Source organism: Diceros bicornis, chromosome 4 (genome assembly GCF_020826845.1).
Source record: "Diceros bicornis minor isolate mBicDic1 chromosome 4, mDicBic1.mat.cur, whole genome shotgun sequence".
In the NCBI taxonomy this organism is placed as follows: Eukaryota; Metazoa; Chordata; class Mammalia; order Perissodactyla; family Rhinocerotidae; genus Diceros; species Diceros bicornis.
In genome coordinates, this window is record NC_080743.1 from 28,733,449 (window position 1) to 28,754,217 (window position 20,769).

At 37.9% G+C, this 20,769-nt stretch overlaps 1 protein-coding gene across 9 annotated transcripts in view; it reads right to left on the reverse strand.

Moving 5' to 3' along the window:
* Nucleotides 1-20,769, reverse strand: part of EVI5 (ecotropic viral integration site 5) — a 233,937-nt gene continuing 213,168 nt past the window's right edge. For 8 of the 9 annotated variants that reach the window (XM_058538529.1, XM_058538527.1, XM_058538528.1 and 5 more), the window contains one exon: nt 10,271-12,917. In XM_058538529.1, the coding sequence (XP_058394512.1) occupies nt 12,603-12,917 (315 nt within the window). In that variant the 3' untranslated portion in view covers nt 10,271-12,602. Of the gene's footprint in view, nt 5,218-10,270; nt 12,918-20,769 lie in introns of those variants that run through there. The other variant, XM_058538530.1, reaches the window with a different exon arrangement.

Sequence of the window (20,769 nt, forward strand, 5' to 3'; positions counted from 1 at the left end):
TGAAGTAAATTCCAAATATCATATCATTTCTTCTGTAAGTATTTCAGGATGTCTCTATAAAGAATAAAGACTTTTTTCGGCAATAGCTTTTGAGGCAAAGAAAAGTTACAGAAGATCTTTAATTTTATAAGGGTTAGGTAGCCATTCCAGTTTTTGGTTTTTCATCATCAATCCTACTAAGGTTTTCTTGGCTACCCAGCAGTCATTGACAAATCACGTACGAGCAAGGTGACACCTTCATTTTCAGTGAAAACTGGATATGAGTTTTCTACATGCAAAGCAGTTTATTTTAAATTCCGCTGATGATAAATCACCAGATGTTTGAAAGCTCTCAGCCACCTCACTCTTCTTAGTGCTCTGACAGCCCTAATCTAATTCCTAAGTATTACGGCTCTAGGACAGGGATGCTCTTAGTTAAGCCAGAGAAAATTTAACTCTATAAGTAATCCAGAGTATTCATTCTAAGGATGGTTAGAAGCATAATAGTGATAATATATGTTGTAACTACAATCTATGAAGCTATCTCTCAGATTTTGTTGTTGTTAGTGCCATCAAGGCTATTCCGACTCCTAGCAACCCTATGTGCAGCAGAGTAGAACCCTGCCCAACCTTTTTTTTTGCACTATCCTCTCACCTTCTGGTGCTATATCAGACAATGCTCTGCTGCTATTCATAGGGTTTTCATGGCCAATTTTTTTGGAAGTGGGTGGCCAGGTCATTCTTCCCAGTCTGTCTAGTCTGGAAGCTCCGCTGAAATCTGTCCACCATGAGCGACCCTGCTGGTATTTGAAATATCGGTGGTATAGCTTTCAGCAGCACAGCAACATGCAGCTGCCACAGTCTGACGACCAACAGATGGGTGGTGTGTGGTTCCCCGACTGGGAAACAAACTCTGTCGTGGTGGTGAGAGCACCAAATTTTAACCACTAGACCACCAGGGCTGGCTATCTCTCAGATTAGAGAGGGAAATTTCCCCCAAATGTATTCAATACCACCAAGTTTCCATTTATAATAAATATATGTTTTCAATTTAAATAAGCTTATCTGTTTCCAAAAGTATATTCTATAAGGAAAATGAACATTCTTTCATATTACTAATGGGAATGTTAATTTGTGGAGGGTAAATCGGCAATATGTATCAGAAAAAAGTACTTAAGATATACATAACTTCTGATCTAGGAATTCTGCTTTTAGTAATATAAGGAAATAAAGACGTGTTACAACTTACTTCAAGCAGGTTCATGGCAATAATAGGAAATGCATGCATAACAATAGGGCATTGGTTAATTAAATTAAAGAATGTTCATATGATGTACAGCCATCAAAATACGTAGAAAAAGGTAAGTTTAAAAAATCAGGTCACATAACAATTGGGTATACATGTATTCCCAATTTTGAAAAATAAACAACTAGCTAACTAACTAAACAAGGAAAACAGGAGAGAAAAGACAGGAAAATTAGAGGAGCAATCCAGGAGCCCCAGCATGTCACTAATAGAATGAGAAAGGAAATTATTACAGAAGTAAGAAAATATTTCCAATCTGAAGGACGTTAAGTCTCCCTGTTGAAAGGATCCAGTGAGGGCCCAACACAATAAATGCAAAAAGTTCCCATATCAAGGGACACCATTGTGAAATTTCAGAACCCAAAGATATTGGGGGACACCAGGCAGTCTCTGCCCTATCAATCACATAGAATAAAATCATTTTCAGACTAGCAACATCTCACAACATTTAACTCCCATGCATCTTTCTCGGGATGTAACTGGAGGATGTAGTGTAATTACCTAGAATTTGGGACTGATGATGAAGATGAGAAAAATTCCATCACTTACTAGCTATATAACCTTGGGCAAATTACTTAAGCTCCTTATGCCCTAATTTTCTCATCTGTAAAATGAAGGTATTTATATTGTTGTGAGGATTAAGTGACTTAATATACAAAAAGTACTTAGCTAAATGTAATGTGGTATCCCGGATTAGATCCTGGAACAGAAAAAAAAAGGACATTAGTAGAAAGACTGGTGAGATCTGAATAAAGTTTGTAATTTAGTTAAAACTATCATACCATTAATAATTTCTTATTTTGACAAATGTACTATAGTTATGTTAGACATTAGAGGAAGCTGGGTGAAGGGTATATGGGAACTCTCTGTACTATCTTTGCAACTTTTCTGTAAATCTGAAATTATTCCAAAATAAAAGATTTATATTAAAAAAAGTACTTCACTCCTACCTCACACCATATACAAAATGGATCATCAACCTAAATGTAAGAGCTAAAACTATGAAACTCCTAGAAGAAAACATAGTGACCTTGAACTAGGTAATGCTTTCTTACATATGACACCAAATGCATAAGCAACCAAAGAAATAACAGACAAAATGGCTTCATCAAAATCAAACACTTTTGTGCTGCAAATGACACCTTAAGGAAGTGAAAAGATAGCTCATGAAATAGGAGAAAATATTTGCAAATCATATATCTGATAGGGGACTTGTATGCAGAATATATAAAGAATTCTTACAATTCAACAATAAAAAAACAAATGACCCAAATAAAAATGGACAAAGGATTTAAATAGACATTTCTCCAAAGAAGATACACAAAGGGTCAATAAGCACATGAAAAGATGCTCAACATCATTAGACATTAGAGAAATGCAAATCAAAACCACAATGAGATATAACTTCATACCCACTAGGAAGGCAATTTTAAAAAGGTGGCGTGGAATAACAAGTGTTGGCAAGGATATGGAGAAAGTGAAACCCTCATACATGGGTGGTGGGAATGTAAAATACTGCACACACTTAAAACAGTTTGACAGTTTCTCAAAATGTTAAACATAGAGTTACTACATGACCCAGAAATTCCACTCTTAAGTGTATACCCAAGAGAATTGAAAACCTATGTCCACACAGAAATGTGAACATGAATGTTCATAGCAGCATCATTCATGATAGCAAAGAACTGGTAACAACCCAAATGTTTATCAACTGATGAATGGATGAACAAAATGTGGGATACCCATACAATGGAATATTATTCAGAAGAAGAAAAAAAAGGAATGAAGTATTAATGCATGCTACAACATGAATGAGCCTCAAAAACATTATGCTAAGTGAAACACACACAAAAGGTCGCATATTGTATAATTCCATTTATATGAAATGTCCTGAATAGACAAATCCATAGACAAAAAAAGTAGATTAGTAGCTGAGGGAGGAGAGAATAGAGAGTGACTGCTAATGGGTATGGGTTTTTTTTGATGGGGTGATGAAAATATTCTGAAATTGATGTGAATATATTGAAATTGATGTGAACCATTATCACTAGTGGTGATGGTTGCACAACTCTGCATATCCAAAAAAATTATATAATTGTATACTTTAAAGGCTGAATTTTATGGTATGTGAATTATATCATAATAAAGCTGTTATTTAAAAAATGTACTAGAATAGTTGTTGGCACAAAGTAAGTACTATGTTTCCAACTATTCACTGCCTCTCCTTGGGGGAGTCTTAGTCATGTGACTTATCTCAGCCAATAAAATGTAACTGGAAGTGATGTATATCACTTCCTGGCAGAAGTTTTGGAAGCCAGCATGTCATCACCATATCACTTTTCCCTCTGTGATAACAATCAGCAATGTTCAAAATAGATGTGGCTTCCTCAGCCTGGTGCCTAGAGTAAAAACAGTGTAGGGCAGAGCAGCAGCCAACTTTTGATGGACCTGTAGCATGGGTGAGAAATGATGTTGCAAGCCACTGAGATTTTAGGGTATGTGATACTACTACTACTACTACTAACAACAACAACAACAACAACAAAAAATAGTGTAATTATCACCACTGGCAGAAATTAGGAAATAGACTGTCCGGCCATCACCTCAAACAATACGTTTATGTGGGAATACATATAGACAGTGGAAATGTGGAACTGGAGTGCAGATGAGAAGTTGAGGCAAGGGAAGGAACAATCAAGTCAATAACTATCTTTGGAGTGGCCTGTACTGGTTCTGGCGACTCAGAGATGCAATGCATAATGCCTCTTTTAGCTAACACTGATTGAGCACTCAGTGTGTGCTGAGCCCTTTTGGGCCCTCGTTCATGCATTGTCTCGAGTCTCACCAAAGAGCAGTTTGGTGATGAACAAGCAGCTTCTCCAATTTTAACCCATAAATAAACAATTCTATTTTAGAGAAATTAGTGAAGCGAATGAAAGGCTGTGGGATCTGCTTAAAATAGCTACAGTGTCAAGGGCTGTGAGCCAGACCAAACAACACACCTTCCCACACACCCTACTTGGGCCTGTGATTACTCAAATCCCAGCACTGGCCCGTGGAAGCTGCCTGCCAGGAACATCCCTCCAAAGAGCACAACTGGAAAGCAGTTTGCCAGAAAAGGGCAGAGCTGGACCTGGCCTTAGCCTTTGAATTGACTAAGAGTTAACTGGCAGGGAAAGGCATGACATTTTTCTTCATATTTATAAAATTACGCTTAACATCACGACTTGCCACTGTTTGGTTTTCCACCTCCTCTCCTGGCAGTTTGCTTCTGCAGTTTTGGCAGTAGCCCAGCCAGGCTGAGGAGGTGGCGGAGAGGCACGAGGCTCAGGGACTTCTCTAGGCTGAACAGCCTAAGCCTGACCAGAAGCTGATCTGATAGAAAGGAAGGTGCAGAGACGAACATTTATTCATGCACCAAAGGTTACAAACTCTCTCTTTGTAAATGGAGGGTGGCTGGCCCAATCCAGTGAAGGGAACAAGGGAAGAAGCTGGACCTTGAGACATACAAAACGGAAGTGACAATGCAGGGCAGTGGGGAATAGACATCATCTCTTCTACCCACGGGGAAGAGTCAGCCTGGTCGGGTTCAGGCAGGTCCACACACAATTGTGCCTTGAAGGAAGAAGTATAGCAAATACCAAGGAGGGGCCTAGTCCTAGTCCTGGGGTGGGAAGGGCAGAGGTGATACCACAGACCAGGAAAGCCTCTGCCTGGAGAGGAAGAACACTTGGTGGGGGAGGAGACGAGGTTCGAGGCACGGGGACTTGACTAGCCGCTCTAGTCTGGTCTGCTGTGGCGGGCTGTGTGCAATGGCTGCCTGTCCCGCCCCCTGAAGCAGAGGCAGGGAACAGTTAGGAGCTCCCAGGTGCATCTCAACTGCCACGGCATCTTTCAGCCTTGGAGTCTCTCATGTGTACAGTAAGCATTTCCTTTAAAAAAAAATCAGAGAAACAACATCTTTAAAGTCATCTGGTTTCTTTCCACCTGGCCCTGCTCTCTCCTGTTACTGAGGACAGCCTCAGAGAAGATTCTTTGCAGTCTCTGAAAAAGTGGTCAGCCCTGCACGACAAGGGAGTGAAGACACAGCAGCTGATTGATCTTACTGTGGACACAGTAGCAGCTACCTTCTAAGAGTCAATTCAGGAAGATATAAAAAGGTTCTCTGGGCCTGAAATCCCACACACTGGTTTAAGATGCTTCATTTCTAGACATCCTTGATAAAATCTAGAGTGCAGGAGAGATGTAGCATACACCCAAATCAGGAGACATTAGCACCTGGCTAAGAGCAGGTCATTGGATAGAAGACAATGGGGCATACAGAATAGTTGTGACAGGGATCGTGGGCCCTGCCCTGGTGTGTGTGTGGGAGAACTTCTGGATGGGCAGGGAGTGGGGAAGGGGGACAAAGGAAGCCCTTTCCCCTAAGCTGGACGTAATCTCTGAATTCCCACGGCATTGTATCTGTCCCCTTGTATCTCTCATTCCACGTGTGAGGACAGGAGTTGGTCTGTTTCATCTTTGCCTCAACAGCGCCTGGTTGATCCTTGTACCAAAGCAGTATGCAGTCATCAGAGGACTCTGGTGCTAGGCTGCCTGCATCTGTATTTCACAGATGTCGTTTACCTCACTTTATTAGTGAACAAACTAGGGTACAGTGACTTATTCAACTATTCATTCACTCATTCAACAAATATCTATTGCGTGCCAAGGCACTGTTCTGAATACTGGAAATAGAGACAAAAATCATCAAGCCTGCATTCTAGTGTGGGTAGACGAACAAAAACAAATAAAGATATGAAATGCCTAGCATGTCAGACAGTCATCAATGCTGTGGAGAAAAGTAAAGCTGGGAAGGGGCTTTCTAAAAGGAAGGGTCAGAAAAGGCCTCCTGTGCAGGTGACACTTGAGCAGAGACCAGGAGACGGTAGGGAGCCAGCCATGTGGGAACGTGGCAGAAGACCATAACAGGAAGGGCCAGGCCCTGGGTGGGAGTCTGGTGTACAAGGAGCAGCAAGGAGGCTGTAAAGTTCTTCTGTGACTTGTCCTAGTTTCAAAAACACAAAGCTTGAGTTCCAGTCTGCTGCCAGAATTTCATACCTAAAAAAACTGTTTTTTATTTCATGGGCACTATAAATTTCTTCAGGTTTTGGTTTTTTTCTTCCTTCTATATATCTTTATTTGAACATATTTATAAGCTGACTCTTGTTTTTAACAGGCCTAATTTTTAACATTTTCACCATTTTTAAGTGTAAAATTCAGTGGCATTAAATACATTCAGTGTTGTGCCACCATCACCATTATCCATTTCCAGAACTTTTTCATCGTCCTAAACAGAAGCTCTGTATCCATTAAAAAATAATTCCCCTTCCCTTAACACTCCCTAACACTCCGGTAATGTCTGTTCTATTTCTGCCTATGAATTTGCTACTCTAGGTACTTCATATCAGTGGAACCATACTATGTGTCTGGGTTATTTCACTTAGCAAGTTTTCAAGGTTCATCCACATTGTAGCATGTATCAGAATTTCATTCCTTTTTATTGTTGAATAATATTCGATTTTATATATGACATTTTATTTACCCATTCATCTGTTGATGGTCATTTGTTGTTTCCACTTTTTGGTTATTGTGAATTATGCTATTATGAACATTGGGGTACAAATATCTGAGTCCCTGCTTTCTTCTTAGTCACGTGCTATGTAACGTTTTGGTCAACAATGGACCACATATATGATGGTGTTCCCGTAAGATTAGTACTATATACCCTAGGTGTGTAGTAGGCTATACCATCGAGGTTTGTATAAGTACATACTACGATGTTCACACAAGGATGAAATCGCCTAACGATGCATTTCTCAGTACACATCCCCGTTGTTAAACGCATGACCATATATATCTAGAAGCGAAATTGCTAGATCATATGGTAATTCTATGTTTAGCTTTTTTTAGGAACTGTCAAAACTGTTCCACAATGGCTGCACCGTTTTACATTCCCAGCAGCAAAGCAAAAGGGTTCCCATTTTTCCATATCCTTACCAACACTTATTTTCCGTTTTTTTTTTTTAAATGGCCATTCTAATAAGTGGCACCTCATTATGATTCAGGTTTTACTCTTCTCACTGACTACTAGAAACAAGTTTGTGTTCCATCTTCAATAGGTGTATATATTTTTAGTTTTAGTCCTAGTGGCCCTTTGTTTTTTGACCCACTTCTAAATTTATACCAGAGATTCTCAATTGGGGGCAATTTTCACTCTCAGTTCTTCCTCCTGGGGACATACGACAATGACTGGAGACATTTTGGGTTGCCACAACTAAAGGAGGAGATGCTGTTGGCATCTGGTGGGTAGAGGCCAGGGATGCTGCCAAACATCCTTCAATGTACAGGACAGCCATCTGCAACAATTTGGCCCCAAATGTCAATAACGCTAAGGCAGAGAAATCTTGGATTATAACTAGCTTGTCATATTTCATATACCTTTATAAAGTGCCTTAAATACTCTTGGGAATAAAACAGAATATATAGTGAACTACTGCTTCTGAACTAAATGATATTAACATTGTGATAAAGATGCAGAAGGCATAACTTTTTTATAATAGCCTCAATATGTATATTCAAATTATATGTATTTGAATATATTTATTGAATTAGTTGCTAATTAATTTAATAACCTAAAATACAATCTAAGATGAAAATATTGCCATTAATATTTTTTTTAAAATTAGCATGTTCCTGAAGCAAATAACAAGTCTAGATAACTGGCCTTTCATTAAATTAAAAATATCATGTACCAGGCTCTCTGTTGGGCACTAATTGCACATGGGTGGACCAGGTGGATATGGTCCCTGTACCCATAGAGCACAAACCTCACTAATGAACATCTGATGTTAGGCCAATCATTTCTTAATAGTGTTTTGATGCCTCTCCCCTTTTAAGTTGAATAGTTGAAGGAAAGAGAAATTCTTATAAAATGAAAAACTTTAATTGTTTAAAGCAAAGGCACAAGTAAACATTTCAGGTTATCATACAATGTTACAATAAGAAATTCCAACAGTAAAATGAAATACATTATAATTTTGCATCTCTATAGTATATCTAATGTATTATTCTATCATCTCTTCTTTGGAGTGAAAAGAAGGGATAGGTAGATCAATGAATGTGATGTAAAAACTTGGATTATAAATATCATCCACTCCACTTCTAACCAGAAATTTTAATTTCAGTAGAATGAATTAAAATTAATTTAAAAAACTTACTATTTTGTTAATAATAGAGCAGCAATAACTTTCAGGCTAAAGCTCATTGTTTTAATAAAGTAAATCATTGATTTCATGAAATGTTAGCTGTTGATGTCTGGTACTAGACAATAATCAAGCTGGCCATGAAAAGGCTTTACCAAAACACAATTCACATACTTATTTTACTTTAAATCTGAAAATTATAGTGCATCCTGTAAACGATAAGGAGAATGAGGAACCAAATCATTTCTTATGTCAGAAATAAAATACTTAAAAAAGTCTAGACCTTGTTTTCAATCAAAGGCACTATCTGGAGAGTAACAAGCTGCATCATGTTCAGAGCTAAGAAAAAGCTTTTATCTTTCCAACACAGACGGCCAGTTAGTTGGGACCTGATGTCTCAATTAGTCATCAAACATTGAGTGCCTGATATCTATCAATAAAAAGGGTAGAAATTGTGTAAAGTTATGTCTTTGACTTCTTTTTCCAGGAAGAAAAAATTTACCACTAATTTTTTAAAAGGCTGTTAAAATATTTTCTTGATCTAAAAGGTCTCTGTTTCATCACTTCAATGCAATTTCCATTTTATTCACATCACTTGTAGCCTCTACTCTCAGCATTTCAACCCAGGATGGCAATGACATCAGGAAGGTAACTATCCCACGGGAGTAAGTTTTTTTTTTATTGTGAGTTTTTAATTCATTTCATTCACTCTCTCTGCCCCCTCGAATATTCCTCAACTCTAAGTGTTTAACTGAATAACATTTAAATGACACAAAAATACCAGACATTAAATAAAATCTATCAAGAGAACATTGTCCAATGCCTCAAAGTCTTAATTTGAATGAAATGGAGTCAAATCACAACATAATATCCTATTGCATTCTAAAGCCCAGGGAGATTTTAAATGCTTCTAAGGAGTATTTGAGATCTTGATCTTGAATGAGAAGATTGTTGTTTCTAGTTTTTCATTGATTAAGATTTACTTACCATGATTCTTTTAACACCAAATTTCTAACCAGAAACAGTACTCAGGAAATTCTCTAAGAATATCTTTCAAAGTTTAGAATTTAAACATGATTCTAGAAAGATGTTCCTACTTTTAAAGTCAAATTATAACACTGATTCAATGAAGCACACTCTACAGGTCAGTGATGCATGCTTTAAAGAACAGTGCTGGGATTCTGGAATTCTTTCCTTTCTTTCTCCACTTCCAAAGGTACAGATATCCGTCCAAATTTGTCTATGGCATCAAAGACTCCATGATATAAAATAGCTGGCACAGTTTCCATTTTGAATAGTTCTGAGTATAAGATCTACCAGGAGGGCCGGCCCCGTGGCTTAGCGGTTAAGTGTGTGTGCTCCGCTGCTGGCGGCCCGGGTTCGGATCCCGGGGGCGCACCGATGCACCGCTTCTCCGGCTATGCTGAGGCCGCGTCCCACATACAGCAACTAGAAGGATGTGCAGCTATGACATACAACTATCTACTGGGGCTTTGGTGGAAAAATAAATAAATAAAATTATAAAAAAAAACTACCAGGAAATTTTGGGTTTCCAAACCATCAGCTCAATAGTAAAAGCAAATGGTTCGACCTTCTACTGGGACAAACTGAAGAAGTAAACCTACATTTGAGAGTATCTAAATCAATGGTCAGCAAACTTCTTCTCTGAAGGACCAGACAGTAGATATTTTAGGCTACTCAACTCTGCCACTATAGCACAAAAGCAGCCAAAGACAATAAGTAAATGGATAAGCATGAGCATGCTCCAATAAAACTTTATTTATCAGCAGTGAAATTTGAATTTCATATGATTTTCAAGTGACGCAAAAATACTATTCTTTTGATTTTTTCCTCAACTATTTAAAAACGTAAAAACCACTCAGCTTATGGGTCATGTAACAACAGGCAGCTGGCTGGAATTGGCTCATGGGCTGTAGCTGCTGATTCCTGGTCCAGATCATTCAGATTTCTTGATGTGGGGGTCAAAGCAATCATGTGGCCATGAATCATCTCATTTCACTTTGGCATCAACCAGTAATGAACCCCAAAAGAGAATCCCAAAAGCACCAGACAATTCTGAGTAGTATCTATGCTCACAAGTTGTGTAGAGCTTATGAGTGTTGATACTCATATATCTATACTTAGATATACATATAAAAAAGGAAACATTTAAATCAAATTATTTAAATTACGTGAACTGTCAGAAAAGCAGAGAATTGAGAAATTCATTAGCTGAACCTTTTCAAATGCTTCAGTGTCAGCGAGATCTGGATTAAAATCTTGGCTCTTCTACTTGCTAACTTGTGACCACAGGTAAATCACTTCACCACTAGAAATTAGCCTGGTGCTATGGACACAGCAGGCACGTTTTCAATCCTGTTTCTCAAGCAAATAGCTACAAAGGGCTTGCTGGAAAAGCCTAGTCCATGACGTACCACCAGGCTTAACTCTTGGTTATTAGACAGAAAACTATTTTTGTCTCTTCTACCCCATTCTGTCACACAAATTTTTTTCTGCATGCAACATATTGTGCAAAATTGTACCTCCTTATATACTGAATTCTACCTTCCTCTTATCCTCAAAGGTTATTTTTTTTCCATAGGCTGCTGATGAAAATATGAGTGGAAAGCATCCAGTCAACACATTCTTGTCGTCTTTCCATAGTATAAGTGTAATTTGGGTGTTTCTTCCAATTTATTAATGACAGGCATTCAGTTTTCTAGGGAAAAAAGTCTAGATGATAAAAAAGGAAGAATTGGTAGGAAAGAATTCTTATGGCTTTATCTATAGATTAGTAACTAGAGAATCTGAAGATAATGTTCATAGATTATTTGCAGATACAACTGTTGTGTATCTTGGACCTCAGTCCATTGCTTAAATTATATTACATAGAATATTAGCACTAGGTAATATAATACGTGCTATAACCTCACGAAAAATTTATTAGTTACAAACACATGAAGTAAAAGATTTTACCAATAGTGTTTTTGACCAAGCATCAGTTAAGTTATGAATCTGCTAGTGTTGAATGCTAAGCAAAATACTAAAGCTATTAAAATATTAGTGTTTGGTTTTATTTTCAATTTTCTTTTAACCTATTATTTATAGAAGTCTTGTTAGAATGCTGAAGGCAGTCATTTTGCAACATGTACATTCTCCATATAAAATAATGTTCAATGTTGGCTGATGTAGATTTACAAATATGTACAAAAAATATATTTGTATACTACTCTGACTGGTAGGCAACACATGGAAGCATCATATGCACATAAAAATTAGAAATTAAAAAAAACTTAAAACTCTCAAGACAGATAACCATTCATTTGTATTTATAAAATTATATGGAAAAAAGGCTTTGTGTTTGGGAACTTTCAGTGGCCCACTAATAAAGCAGTACAGTCATGCATTGCTTAACGATGGGGATACGTTCTAAGAAATGTGTAGTCAGGCGATTTTGTTGTTGTGAGAACATCATACAACTTACTTATACAAACCTAGATGGTATAGCCTACTACACATCTAGGTTGTAAGGTACTGATCTCATGGGACCACCATTGTATATGCCGTCTGTTGTTGACCGAAATGTCGTTATGCAGCACATGACTATAATTTTAATTGAAAAAAAAAAATCCCCCAAACATAAAAATACAAGATAAATCAGACGTATGTCTGGTCAAATGTTTGTAGACAGCTGCCCTGAAAACAAATTGAACAACATAAATATACAATTTGTTCACTGAGCATAAAATATTGCACAAGAGCAGTTTTGTCTGAAGAAAATTCTATTTTCCATACTTCAAAATGGTTCCCACATATAGATATAATTGCATATTCTAAACAAGAAACATTAATATTCAGTAACACTGTTAGAACCTTATTTTTCCCATTAACCATATTCCAGTCTATTTTATGGCAATGGTAAGTCAGTGGTGAAGATTTGGCAAAGATAAAAAGGCAGATAAGATAAAATATATATATATATATGTACATATGAAACAGATATGTTCCAAAAACCCTTAATCATATGATAACTGAACCCTTAAAAAAATCCACAGTCTAGGTCACAGTGATGGTCAGACAGTGGTTGAGTACGACTCTCTTCTTCTTGGGGGCCGCTCCTTTTGAGCCACTCGATTCCTCTCTCTGGTCTCCAGCACACTGTCTTCTGTTTCGCTTTCACTACCATCTGCCACAGCGCAGTCCAAAGACATTGGGCCAGATTTTCTGTGCAAAGGAAAACCAACGCCACTTTCCCGTAAGGGATTATCTATAAAATCTTCATCAGAGGAATGGAATGATTCGTCATCTCCTATTAAATGGTTGACAATGTGGATTCCATCAAAAGGGGGTTGGCCTGAGAAGCCCCTCTGGCCTTTTAGGGACCTGAGCTGTCAAAAACAAAATCCAGGTTAATATACTCAATTGGGGGAAACACACACATCACCCTAAGGAAGCAAACATTTCATGTTTAAGGAAGGAGATACCTTGATCTTTTTCCATTTATAGATGTAATAGTAACTACCAAGTTTTGAGTGACTTCTATGTGTTATGTATATAATGGACATACAACTTGTTACTTTAATTGAATCATCACAACAGTCCTATGTGGTAGATTTTATTATCCTCATTTTAGAGATTACGAAACACAGACTAAGGTAGAGTAACGTGCTGAGGACACAGTTTAAATTTAAACTGAACCTTCACTATACTAGAGATAATGAACCCCATGTACCCATCACCTAATTTCAGCAACTAACACATCACGGACAACCTTGTTACATTACACTTCTCTGGTCCGTGGATTATTTTGAGGTAAATCTCAGACATCCTATCAGTTCACCTGTAAATATTTCAGCATGCAGCTCTAGAAGATATGGACTTAAAGACCATACTCTGAACCATCACACTCACTGTCTTAAGAGCATGTCCCCATAATTCTGTGAATGATGAAAATGATCTACAAATCATTAAAATTTGCTATGAGTCTCCATCCTGTTACGACATCCTAAAGACCACCAACCACTATCACTCACGGTACGAATGCTCCTTCCCACTAACGATATTTCCTTCTGCATAGGGGGAATACCAGTAGTGTATAACATTTTTGAGTTCTCTCTCTACTCCTTCCCAGGGAGAAGGAAGGACCTCTCTCACCAGAGAATAGGGGAGAGGAATGACATGTATTGCTCAGCTCTTATCCCTCTCTGTCCATCTTTGAGAACCAGGTTCTGTTTCTCTCTCTCTGGAGTTTTACAGGGCCAGATCCTCATGTGGGAAGGGCTGTGGAGATCAAATGCTAACTATTACTGGGTGGGCAAGTCTGACTAATTCCAGAATTCAGTACTGAGAAATCCATTGTTGTCGCACATCTAAACCACATTCTCTGAAACCAATTTTATCAGGATTAAAGGTGATTTCTTTTTATCATCTGCTGCTTCTTTGCCGAAGTCCCCTCAAATCCCCAAACCCTCCGCCACAGATGCCACCAGCTCCATTACCATATAATTAAGACATCAACCCTGTCCTCAAGAGTTTACGTTTTAAATATAAAATTTTAATTCTGATATTGTCACTTGTTTAATTTCTCCCATACACCATGATTTTTCTCCTAGAATAAAGCAGAGTTAAAAAAAAATCCAAAACAACAATAAAAAAGTTAACTACCAAAATCTACCTTGACTGTTAAGAATTTTGCTGAAATAGACTCCATGCATCCTACCCTTATTACTATCAACCTTCAATTTTGTTTCTCAGGGACAAATTCCTGGTCACTTACTATCTTCAAATCTTGAGATTAACGCAATGTGAAATATTCAGGAAATATTACGTACACTTTCAAAACTAACGGTTCTGAGAGTAAAGACATTACTTTGCCATAACACCTCCTAGCTTTTCCTACAGATTTCCAAGAAGAAGTGAAGAAACCTTAGCACTTCCCTGCTGGTATGAGACAACGGGAAACAAGAGGGATGCTGGGACTCAGTACAATGATGTCTGCCTCGGGCAAACCTTTAACCATAAAGAAATTCCTGTGCCCTAGGCCAAGAGAACAAAATTACAGTGAGGTACAATGTAACTTAAATAACGCCTTTCTCCTTGGCAGAGCAGAAGGGACATAAATGTGGAATTGGATCTTTAGGGAAAGGGCACAGAGCACCACAGACACCTCCCCATGGTTGTGATACCCACTGCATTACTACAACTGCCACATTCTGATGCAACATCCTATCGCCATATTGCAACACATGATTTATAGCTCCAAGTGTTAACTTAAGTCAGTTAATCTCTTCTTTCTCTCTTTTCCCCAGACCCTTTTGAAGAAATAACATGGAACACGTGTCTTCCTTCTTCCTGGCTGTTATAAAGGAGGAGTATGGCAGAGGAACCACAACTTCCCAATTGTTTGGAAAGCTGTAGCTTTCCTTTGCTCTAACAAAATTTATTGTAATTAAAACACTGCAGCCTCATATCAGATGTAATCAGTGACCTCAAATATTACATAAAACTAACTATAGGTTGAGGAGTCATTTCCTCAATGTCGAAGGAGATGCAATTAATGCTTCTTTATCTGAGAACTGCTAATATAGAATAACAAAGGCATAGAGGAATTTTCTGCTGGAAAGAAGAAAAAGGTGAAGGTAAGGGACTATCTGGTAAAACTGAAGCTATCCCTTAGTTATCCCCTGGACCTAGGAGTGTGCGCACTGATTCTGAGAGGGAAGAGGCCTGTGCAGGCCCTGAATGTGGACATTTGGGCAAAGAATTCCAGGGTACTGATACTCAGAATGTGGTCTAGAAGGGGCTGCACTTCAAGTGGGGATGTCTTCTGGGACTCCTCATCCTGTGAAGAGGGGTTTGTCTGGAAGAAGACCAGAGCTGGGCCCTCTAAAGTGCAAAGTCTTGGTTGCCTGGATCTAAGAGCTATACTGCTTATCCTTACTATTAGAGTTTTAGGAGCTAATTATATTTAAACTACAACAAAAAGCAGACAATTAACCTTCTCAACCTAACCCCCCGACAAAAACTTTCAGGGATATTATCGGTAGTAACTCAGATTAGCATATCTCAAAATATGGTCCACTGATCATGTGCATCAGGATAACCAAGGATGCCTACTAAAAATGTAGAATTGCTCCCCAGATCTAAGGAATCAAAATCCTGAGAGTGAAACCCTAGAATCTGTTTTTTTTTTTTTAAGGAAGATTAGCCCTGAGCTAACATCTGTTGCCAATCTTCCTCTTTTTTGCTGAGGAAGATTGGCCCTGGGCTAACATCCATGCCTATCTTCCTCTACTTTATATGGGACACTGCCACAGCATGGCTTGATAAGCAGTGTGTGGGTCCATGCCCGGGATCCAAACCTGCGAACCCCAGGCCACAAAAGCGGAGTGCGCGAACCCAACTGCTATGCAACTGGGCCGGCCCCAGAATCTACATTTTTTACAAGCTTCTCAGGAGAGTTTTATATACTCAGTTTGAGAAGCACCATGGTAGATCCTCTGTTCAAACCAAATGGGGCTGAGTCAGAAAGGGGGTGATTTACCTGAACTAGAACTCTCAATTACTCAGGACAAAAGTGCTTCTGACCTGTGAACATCTGCCTGTGTGTGTCTGGTATATACAAATAGACACCATGTTTCAGTACTACAACCAAACTGTTCTGGGCCAACTCCACCATCTGGTGGTAGAAACAGGGGCAGTCTGTTTAAATGTCTTTTCCTGAAACTTTCTCCTGGTATAAGGGTAGGGTCTAGGAATATATATATTCAAAAAAGCTGAATAATTTTGATGCACATCCCAGGGTAAGGACCATTACGCTAGGCAATGTTTTGTTTGTTTGGTTTTGCCTGACATCTCTTTTGGGTCAATCACAGGATCAGGAATCTGACAAAAGCTACTGACTGTCCTGAAAAGGACATGCGTATACTTTAGCACACCCTTTTGAGGCCGATTGTCTTTTCTAATTTTTGGTTAAATACTATAGGAATATCTTCATGACACTAACAACAACAACAACGACAACAAAAACTTTAATTGTGAAATGCCAGTTTATATTCCTATCATGGAAAAGAAAAAAAAAGTATTATTTTTCCAGGTGAAATTAGACATAGGTTTTAAAGTCACTGAATGTGCCTCGAAGCACTTTTGAGATTCACCATGGAAACAGAGGTAACCAGGACTCTCCAGAATTTTAAGTAAAAGAATTGTTCTCTGGGGAATCTTGGGATTCCCCAAAGAATGGTCTCAGCTATATTACCCTACAATGACGGTCACAGTCAGTGAGCCCTACCCAGGCATTCACAACTTCCTGTCAGCTTTTTAAGTTCTCCAGTCTTAAAGTTTAGGCAGAGAGTCAAATATTACCAAACATCTGAGGAAAGTATCTAAGAGAAGTCAGAAAAAAGGCAACTAGGAGGAAACAGACTATCTGAGGAGAAGAAAATTAAAAAAAAAAATCATTTATTCCCTCTGAAGACACTGCATTTATGTAAAAGGAACAGGACACTCTAAAAAAGAGGTATTAGACATAAATTTCTCTAACCTGAAAGACGTGAGCTTTGAGACTGAAAAAGCCTAGCAAGTGTCCAGGACAATGGATAAAAGCAGGCCTACACCATGATACGTCACAATGAAATCTCAGGACAATGGGGAAAAGGAAAGATAAAGCATCTAGCTGAAAGAAAAACATGCTCTATATAAAAGATTAAGAATCAGAATGGTATCAGACTTCTCAACTATAAAGACAAGAGAGCAGTGCCTTCAGAATTCCGAGAAAAAATAATTTCTAACGTACATTTAAAAAAATTATAATTATCTTAAAAAAATTTTTATACCCACTCAAACTATCAATTAAGTGTAAGGCTAAAATATGAGTTAAAAGCTGCTTGTTTTTTTTGTTAAAAAAAAAAACAAAAATAAAACTTCTTTTGGGTCAATTAGGAGAACCAGAATCAGCTAAAACCTTTTTCCGATTTATCTCCCGTGAATTTTTTTTTTTCCCAGAAAGGTAAGTGATATGCTCCACCAAAATGAAGTATATCAAGAAAGAAAGAGACATCTTTTCGTTTTTGATCCAGGAAAAAGGAAGTCCAATACAAAAGTGAGGCAAAAAGAATCCCTAGAATGACAAAAAAAGCTCCCGAGATGACAGCTGTGCGGGAGGCCTAGAGGCATCAGTCCTCACAGAAGTAGACTGGAGCAGGTCAGAGGAAAGACTTCAAGAAGGTGAAATTAACAGTACACCTGAATTGTTTGAACAGAAGAGATTAACACATAACAGGAGATTTACATGGTACTAAAGGAGAGTTACACATAAGCAAACACACCAAGAAAATGAAAAAACTAAGACAATTATTCAAGTAAATGCATGCAGGTAAAATAATCACACTAGGACATTGTTTCCACACAGTTGAATGCTATCTGGTAATAAAAAGGAATGAAGTACTGATACATGGATGAACCTCAAAAACATTAAGCTAAGTCAAAGAAGCCAGTTCAAAAGACAACATATTGCATGATTCCATTTATATGAAACGTCTAGAATAGGCAAGTCTGTAGAGACAGAAAGTAGACTGGTGGCTGCCTAGGACTAGGGGAGAGCGGAGGAGAAAGGGAGTGACTGAAAATGGACATAAGGTTTCTTTCTGGGGTGATAGAAATATTCCAAAATTAGACTGTGGTTATGGTTGCATGATTCTGTAAATACACTAAAAGTCACTGTATTTTACACTTAAAATAGATGAACTTTATGATATGTAAATTATTATCTCAATAAAGCTGTTTAAAATAAACTAGAGCCAGAAAGACAAACAACCCCCCCAAAAGACACTGTTTTCCAAACTTTCCTGATAAGACCATCTTGGAAACTTGTTAAGAATAAGACTTCCCAGGCCTGTCTTCAGTCTCCACTCCAGAGAAGAGGCCTGAGAAGCTGCATACTTAAGCGCCTGTGTGCTTGATGTTCCACTGTGAATGGCATTTATACAGACCTAAAGATGTAAATATAAACTAATGATGTAGATCTTGAATACTAATGTAACCAAAATCATTATATCAGTAGGATGGAGGGAGGAAAAGTTCATGTGTTCATGGTGAGGGTGAGGAGAATGAAAAAGAGATAAATCCTCCACATAAAGAAGCCAAGGGATTAAGCCTAAAACTGAAAAATCAAGAATTAGCAGTTAAGAGTTGAAAATAGTGGCCTCCAAGGAACAGCAAGAGCCAAGTCTAAGACTGCCTTTTTGAAAAGGCCTTTTAATTAGTCTTTGACTCTTCAAATGATGTGCATAACTGTTAAAACTTTTTTTCTTTTTTTGTGAGGAAGACCAGCCCTGAGCTAACATCCATGCCAATCCTCCTCTTTTTTTTTTTTTTTTGCCAAGCAAGATTGGCCCTGAGCTAACATCCGTGCCCATCTTCCTCCACTTTATGTGGGACGCCGCCACAGCATGGCCTGACAAGAGGTGCATCAGTGCGTGCCAGGGATCTGAACCCGGGCCACCAGCAGTGGAGTGCGTGCATTTAACCCCTATGCCACAGGGCCGGCCCCTGTAAAAACTTTTAAAAATTAAAAACACTTCAGACAAAATATATGCTTCATCTAAAATTCAATAATAAAAAAGGGATGAAGTTAAAACTGGGAAGTCCTTCCTGCTTCCTCAGTCCTAGTCCCTGAAGTACCCAGTACTAAGAATTTGGTGCTACCAACTCTAATTTTTAATTTAATTGTATTAGGTCAAGGTTGTATAGACCAGCCAGTCTTCCAATTTTCTTTCTGTTTTAGAAGCAGCCTGTCCAATTACTGATCAATATCAAAGACTGATGCTAAATCGTAAACAAATATTGTCACAAAATTATCAATGATTTCTTGTACTTCTTTTTGTGTGGGCATATTCACAGAGAGCTTAAAGGCATAAAAAACTGTCAAAAAACTACCTTCAATATAATTCTAGTTTTATCATGTACATACTACATAAGCAATTTGGAAGATAGAGCAATTCCGCAATACACAATCCTGAGATAATCCCATTAACATTTTAATATATCTTTCAAGATGATTTTTCTAACCTTATGTACTTTTCAAAAATGGATTGGCCACTACATATATTGTTTTATAACCTGCTTTTCCACTTAACAACATATCATACACATTTCTCAGTGTCATAATCTTTAAATGGCTGCATGGTATCTCACTTAGGAATGTATCATGACCTGCTTAACCAATCCTCTTGTTGGGAAATTTAGACTTCCATTGCCTCACTGTTATAAACAGCACTGCCATGAACATCTTTGAACACATGGCTCTGCAGAGTTGCCTGATTATTTCTTTAAGACATACAGCCAGAAGCACAAAATATAGTGCAAAGTTCCAACATTCTTAAGGACCTCGATTTCTAAGTTTAAGCTGCCTTCCAGACAGGTGGTAGGAATTTACATCCTCAAAACACTGCCTGAAAAGTTTGGGTTTCCCTACAACCTCATACTTTTTTTTTTTTTTTTTCATTTTTGCCAATTGGAAAATAAAAGGTTTAAGATTTTTTATTATGGAATATTTTTTAAAATACAGAGAATAATTTAGGGGACTCCCATGTTGTCATCATCTAGCTGTAACAATCATCAAATTATGGCCACTTTTGTTTCAATATAACACCCTATCCCTCCAACCCTGGACTATTTGGAAGCAAATGAAAAAGAATTTTAATAACTTAAAAAACTAGAAGATCTTTTAGAAAAATATAATCCATGATCTAAATCTGTCCTTCATATTATTTTATCCCCAAACATGAGTATGTAGAATAAGTAAAAACAAGCTTATTGTGCTATAAATGTTCCCTTCTAATGAATACCTTCTAGTTTCAATAACATTTAAAAATAACTTACTTTAGGTATTAATCAGATTTGCCATTTTCCAAACAATATCCGCTAAAAGAACCACAACTACCAGAAGAGATGATCCCACTGGCTCTTCAACTCAGTGAGCCACTCTGGAGTCCTTACTTCTGTGAGGATGTTGGTCACGTTAAGAGCACCCTTCTGACTTTCTAATTATCTAGATCGATAATTAATAAATCATATTATGTATAAGAACCACCTGGGATTATTATTTCAAAAATATATAGGTTCCTGGGCCCTACTCTCAGACATCTGGATTCAGCAAGTGGGGCTCAGGAATCTGTATTCTAAACAAGTACACTAGGTGATTCTGAAGAGAGTGATCCACATCACATTTTGAGAAACATC